Here is a 7,500-nt window from a genome sequence, read left to right on the forward strand (position 1 = left end):
TGACTCTTGCGAATTCATTTGTTCTATTCTTCTGCGATTATTTTTCTTTGTTGCAATTTCATCTCTATTCTTGCTGTGAGATTTGTTCTGCTCTTGCGATTTTATTTGTTCTATTCTTTGATACACAAATTTCATTTGCGTCGATTAATTAGGGCATTGCGATTTTGTGTATTGCAATTATTTCTGCGATTTTCTATCTTTGATTGTTCTTTCTTTCAATTTTGAAGATTTGTTCTTTGATACACGAATTTTCCTTCTATTTTCTGCGATTTTTTCTTGCGTCGATTAATTAGTGCATTCCATCGTTTTTCTTTTTTGCGATTTCTTGCAATTTCTTGAACGATCAACCACGAATTAGGGCATTCCAACGATTGTTCTTGCTGTGAGTTGTTGCGATTACATTTGTTCTTTTCTTCGAATTAAACACGAAAACAATTATGTTGACATGTGATACTTTTTGTATAAAACTGTGATGTTTTTGTTTGTATGATGCTTTCTACTTGAAACTGTGCTGCTTTTACAAAAAACTTTGATGCTTTTTTTGTATAAAACTGTGATGTTTTTGTTTGTATGCTTTCTATTTCAAACTGCACTGCTTTTTTCAAAAAACTTTGATGCTTTTTGTATAAAACTGTGATGTTTTTGTTTGTATGATGCTTTCTACTTCAAACTATGCTGCTTTTACAAAAAACTTTGCTGCTTTTTATGTATAAAGCTGTGATGTTTCTGATCTCTGTAATTTTGTTTTGCGATTCCAGCGTTCCAGCATTCTTCTTCTCTTTGCGATTTTCTATCTTCGATTGTTCTTTGTTTGTTGCGATTTCATCTCTTTTCTTGCTGTGAGTTTGACTCTTGCGAATTCATTTGTTCTATTCTTCTGCGATTATTTTTCTTTGTTGCGATTTCATCTCTATTCTTGCTGTGAGATTTGTTCTACTCTTGCGATTTCATTTGTTCTGTTCTTTGATACACAAATTTCATTTGCGTCGATTAATTAGGGCATTGCGACTTTGTGTATTGCAATTATTTCTGCGATTTTCTATCTTCGATTGTTCTTTTTTTCAATTTTGAAGATTTGTTATTTGATACATGAATTTTCCTTCTATTTTCTGCGATTTTTTCTTGCGTCGATTAATTAGGGCATTCCATCGTTTTTCTCTTTTGCGATTTCTTGCAATTTCTTGAACGATCAACCACGAATTAGGGCATTCCAACGATTGTTCTTGCTGTGAGTTGTTGCGATTTCATTTTTTCTTTTCTTCGAATTAAACACGAAAACAATTATGTTGACGTGTGATGCTTTTTGTATAAAACTGTGATGTTTTTGTTTGTATGATGCTTTCTACTTGAAACTGTGCTGCTTTTACAAAAAACTTTGATGCTTTTTTTGTATAAAACTGTGATGTTTTTGTTTGTATGCTTTCTATTTCAAACTTTGCTGCATTTTTCAAAAAACTTTGATGCTTTCTGTATAAAACTGTGATGTTTTTGTTTGTATGATGCTTTCTACTTCAAACTGTGCTGCTTTTACAAAAAACTTTGATGATTTTTTTGAATAAAACTGTGATGTTTCTGATCTCTGCAATTTTGTTTTGCGATTCCAGCGTTCTAGCATTCTTCTTCGCTTTGCGATTTTCTATCTTCGATTGTTGTTTGTTTGTTGCGATTTCATCTCTTTTCTTGCTGTGAGTTTGACTCTTGCGAATTCATTTGTTCTATTCTTCTGCGATTATTTTTCTTTGTTGCGATTTCATCTCTATTCTTGCTGTGAGATTTGTTCTACTCTTGCGATTTCATTTATTCTGTTCTTTGATACACAAATTTCATTTGCGTCGATTAATTAGGGCATTGCAATTTTGTGTATTGCAATTATTTCTGCGATTTTCTATCTTCGATTGTTCTTTCTATCAGTTTTGAAGATTTGTTCTTTGATACACGAATTTTCCTTCTATTTTCTGCAATTTTTTCTTGCGTCGATTAATTAGGGCATTCCATCGTTTTTCTCTTTTGCGATTTCTTGCAAATTCTTGAACGATCAACCACGAATTAGGGCATTCCAACGATTGTTCTTGCTGTGAGTTGTTGCAATTTCATTTGTTCTTTTATTCGAATAAAACACGAAAACAATTATGTTGACGTGTGATGTTTTTTGTATAAAACTGTGATCTTTTTGGTTTGTATGATGCTTTCTACTTGAAACTGTGCTGCTTTTACAAAAAACTTTGATGCTTTTTTTGTATAAAACTGTGATGTTTATGTTTGTATGCTTTCTATTTCAAATTGTACTGCTTTTTTCAAAAATCTTTGATGCTTTTTGTATAAAACTGTGATGTTTTTGTTTGTATGATGCTTTCTACTTCAAACTGTGCTTCTTTTACAAAAAACTTTGATGCTTTTTTTGTATAAAACAATAATGTTTTTGATCTCAGCGATTTTGTTTTGCGATTCCAGCGTTCCAGCATTCTTCTCTCTTTGCGATTTTCTATCTTCGATTGTTCTTTGTTTGTTGCGATTTCATCTCTTTTCTTGCTGTGAGTTTGACTCTTCAGAATTCATTTGTTCTATTATTCTGCGATTATTTTTCTTTGTTACGATTTCATCTTTATTCTTGCTGTGAGATTTGTTCTACTCTTGCGATTTCATTTGTTCTGTTCTTTGATACACAAATTTCATTTGCGTCGATTAATTAGGGCATTGCGACTTTGTGTATTGCAATTATTTCTGCGATTTTCTATCTTCGATTGTTCTTTCTTTCAATTTTGAAGATTTGTTTTTTGATACACGAATTTTCCTTCTATTTTCTGCGATTTTTTCTTGCGTCGATTAATTAGGGAATTCCATCGTTTTTCTCTTTTGCGATTTCTTACAATTTCTTGAACGATCAACCACGAATTAGGGCATTCCAACGATTGTTCTTGCTGTGAGTTGTTGTGATTTCATTTTTTTCTTTTCTTCGAATTAAACACGAAAACAATTATGTTGACGTGTGATGCTTTTTGTATAAAACTGTGATGTTTTTGTTTGTATGATGCTTTCTACTTCAAACTGTTCTGCTTTTACAAAAAACTTTGATACTTTTTTCGTATAAAACTGCGATATTATTGTTTGTATGCTTTCTATTTCAAACTGTGCTGCTTTTTACAAAAAACTTTGATGCTTTTTGTATAAAACTGTGATGCTTTTGTTTGTATGATGCTTTCTACTTCAAACTGTGCTGCTTTTTACAAAAAACTTTGATGCTTTTTGTATAAAACTGTGATGCTTTTGTTTGTATGATGCTTTCTACTTCAAACTGTGCTACTTTTTACAAAAAACTTTGATGCTTTTTTTGTATAAAACTGTGATGTTTTTGTTTGTATGCTTTCCATTTCAAACTGTGCTGCTTTATATACATACATATATATATATATATATATATATATATATATATATATATATATATATATATATATATATATATATATATAAATATATATAAATATATATATATATATATATATATATATATATATATATATATATATATGTATATATATTTACATATATATATATATATATATATATATATATATATATAAATACAAATATATATATATATATATATATATATATATATATATATATATATATATATATATATATATATATATATATACACATATATATACATATATATACACAAATATGTACATATATATACATATATGTATATAGAAATATATACATATATGTATATATATATTTATATGTATGTATGTATATCTATGTATTTGTCTATATATATGTATATATATGTGTTTGTGTATATATATATATATATATATATATATATATATATATATATATATATATATATATATATATATATATATATATATATATATATATATATATATATATATATATATATATTTCGAAAATTCGGAATATATAAATAGAAGGGAAATAAACACCTGGCCAACGAGCACACCTCACCATCCGGCATAAAAAACCCCTGTGGGGAAAAAGACATAGGGAAGAGGGGAACGAGGACCAGACCACCCGGAACAGCATAGGGGCGGGTTATGCGAACAAAAGCCAGAAAAGACATTTCCAAAAACAAGCGAACTCCAAAGAAGAACATAATCCTCCAATAGTCAAAATATAGGCTATGCTATCACCTTACACACCAAAGATAGCAACCAAAACAAACACCTTATACACCATGAGGACTAAAAAAACATTCGCAACCTAACTCATGTTAGCTATTTGCTCCTTTGTGATTCAGAGAGCCTGCAAGATGAACGAATCAGCATTATGTATAACATTTGGTGCACATCCAGCGGATCCTATCATTTCCTTTGCCCAGATTCCTATTCTGATTTTCAAAGACAACACAAAATTCTGAAGATTGGGCGTTTTTCTTTCGAACTTTATCTGGTTTCTTTCATACCACAAAGACCAAATGACGCAACCTAGTGTAAGTGTCCAGATGTCTCTGTGTTTTCTACGATTGACCAGACCCATCCATTGCATGCTGAAACCTGAGCACTAATTATGGATGGGGGCAGATATGCCCCACCACTTTAGAATTTCCATCCAGGCGCTCCAAGAGAATCTGCAATCAAAAAGAATGTGAGAGTTTGATTCAAGTGTCATACCGCAGAATGGACAGTTGGCGTCCTGAGGGCTAATGATTTCTTTCTCCACAAGCAAGTCTCCAGTTTTCAGCTTCTCCTTGTTTGCCAGCCAGACAGTGAGTTTTGCGCGCGGCGGTATGAATTTTTGCCAGATAATGGAGGTTACTGATTTCGGTAGAGAGGGAACAAGGGACTCATATAACTTGTTTGTGATGTCTTTTGTAGGATAAGACACAACCACTGCATTTTTCCAGAGAATAGCATCCTTCATATCTCTTTTCGGCCCATTTTGTTCAATAATATGTTGCAGAGCATGCACATCTTCATTTTCCCAATCATATAACTGGCGGCGCCATTTTAGCCTCCACACCCATGAGTTTCCAATCCACTCTCCCATCTGGTTTATCTGCGATTGTTTCTGAAGAGATATTGCAAACAACCTTGGAAAGATGATTTTTAAGATCCCTGCTTCATACCATCTGTCATGCCAAAATTGGATTGAGCAGCCGTCACCTACCCTTAGTACCATACCTTCTTCAATAATCGACCTAACTTTGATGGTATCCGGGTCATTGTTTATCAAAGAAGACCATGTACCAGTCCTGACTTTCCTGAAAGTATCCATCGAAGCCTTAACCCCACTTATGTTATGAACCGATTGGAGAACTTTCTTCCACAGTGTGTTATCGGATTCAGAGAACCTCCACCACCATTTGAAGAGAAGAATAAGATTTTTATGCAAAATGTTTCCAACACCCAGTCCCCCCATGTCCCTCGGGAGCTCGATATCTGACCATTTGACCGTCGGACAGCACTTGGATACATCGAAATTTCCACACCAGAAGAATCTTCTCTGTATTTTGACTATTCTCGCAGCTACTGTTTTTGGCATTTTGAACAAACTCATAAAGTAAACAGGTAGGCTATTGAGCACACTTTTAATGAGGGTTAATCTACCAGCCCTTGATAATAGCTTTGCTTTCCACGATGCTAATCTGTTTTCTATGTTTCGAAGAATCGGTTCCCATGCAAAGCATTTGTTGTAGTGTAAACCTAGGGGAAAGCCAAGGTAATTGAATGGGGGACGTGCATATGTACAACCAACATCATTAGCAATGTCACTGACGCAAGACTGATCATTTGCCCTCCATGGTATAAACGCTGACTTATTATAATTCAGACTCAGTCCCGACATCAAAGCGAAAATATCCAAGATTCTAAAGTAGTTTGTGATGCATACAGGATTTTTCGGAGCAAAAATAAGAATATCATCAGCAAATTGGAGATGTTTTAGACTAACCTGATTCCTCCCAATGCTAACTGCCTCAATCATGTTCATGTCGTGTGCTTTTTTCAGAGTGTAGACTAGAACTTCGCTGACCAGTATGAAGAGGTACGGAGATAGTGGGTCACCCTGACGGAGTCCTTTTTCCATTTTGAACGGGCGAAGGGGGGAGCCATTCAGTAGAACAGACATTGAGGCCGAGGAGACACATTCCATGATCCATGTTACCCAGCGTCGGCCAAACCCTAACTTTTCCATGACCTTCTTGACGAAACCCCAGTTGACAGAATCATAAGCAGATTTGAAATCGAGTTTAATCAACGTACCTGGGATTTTGTTCTTTTTCAACCATCGTATTGATTCATTCGCGATGAGGACGCCATCTAGAATCTGCCTATTCCTGACAAAAGCACTCTGTGATTCATCGATAAGAGGGGCAATGACTTCCTTGAGGCGGGAGGAGAGGATTTTGGCAATGATTTTGTATAGGGAACCAACCATGCTAATTGGTCTGAAATCCTTAATGGCTGTCGGGGATGCAACTTTGGGTATTAGTGTAACCCACGTGATGTTCAAGTGTCTCAGCGAGCCTCCATCTCTAAAGAACTTTGTAACTGTTTCAAAGATTTCCTCCTTAATTTCATCCCACATTTCTCTAATGAATTTGAAGTTGAAACCATCGAAACCTGGAGCCTTGTCTACTCCACATGCCCACACTGCTTTCTCAATTTCTTCGGTTGACAGGATTGTTTCAAGGTTCCGTGCCTGTGCTTCTGAAATTTTGGGGTGGTTTTCCATGCTGAAATCAAATTCCGGGGTCGCTTCCTGAGCGAAGCGTTTCTCAAAGAAACTCCTGACTTCTTGTTTGAGATTTTGAATGCCAACAATTCTCCTGCCATTGATTTTTATCTGGTTGATTTCTTTCTTTTTCTGTTTGAACATTGTTGCAGCATGAAAGAACTTTGTGTTGTGATCTTTTACTTTGAAGCCATATGTTCGAGCTCTCTGTCTCCAAATTCTCTCCCTTCTAATGAGCCATTGGTTGAGGACACTGTTTGCAGCACTAAGTCTAGCCATTTCCATATTGTCGAGCCTTCTCCGATCACTTTTCCTTTCAAGGTCATGTATGACCGTTTCGAGATCTGCAATTTTGTTGTCCATGTGATCAAAGTTTTCCCTACGCTAGGTTCTTAGAGGGGTCTTCAGAATTTTTAACTTGGTGTGTAGTGGTACATTAGGAGCTCTATGCCATTCGTTGATGATGAAGTTTTTGAAATTCGGGTGCAGGAACCAAGCATCATAACATCTGAAGGGTTTCGGGCCCCAGTCATTGCACACTTCCAACACCAGGAGCAGGGGATTATGGTCTGAGAAACTTCTACTTAGGCCCATCAAGTTCATGTTTGGGAATCTTGTCAACCATTCATTGTCACATAAGGCTCTATCCAGCCTGCTTTTGGACTCATTTCTTCTCCATGTAAACCTCACCCCATGAAGCGGAATATCAAGTAACCTTAAATCATTTATCCACTTGGAGAAATCCCTCATACTACGGATACATGTGACGGCTCCTGTTCTTTCCCCTGAGTGTATTGT

At 34.9% G+C, this 7,500-nt stretch overlaps 1 protein-coding gene across 1 annotated transcript in view; it reads right to left on the reverse strand.

The window, feature by feature from the left end:
- Nucleotides 1–7,086: 7,086 nt before the first annotated feature.
- LOC130813424 (uncharacterized) overlaps nucleotides 7,087–7,500 on the reverse strand; it is an 848-nt gene continuing 434 nt past the window's right edge. Inside the window, exon 2 of the mRNA XM_057679258.1 lies at nucleotides 7,087–7,500. This exon is cut by the window's right edge and continues 185 nt beyond it. Coding sequence (XP_057535241.1) covers nucleotides 7,087–7,500 — 414 coding nt within the window.

This window comes from Amaranthus tricolor, chromosome 5 (genome assembly GCF_026212465.1).
Source record: "Amaranthus tricolor cultivar Red isolate AtriRed21 chromosome 5, ASM2621246v1, whole genome shotgun sequence".
Lineage (NCBI taxonomy): Eukaryota > Viridiplantae > Streptophyta > Magnoliopsida > Caryophyllales > Amaranthaceae > Amaranthus > Amaranthus tricolor.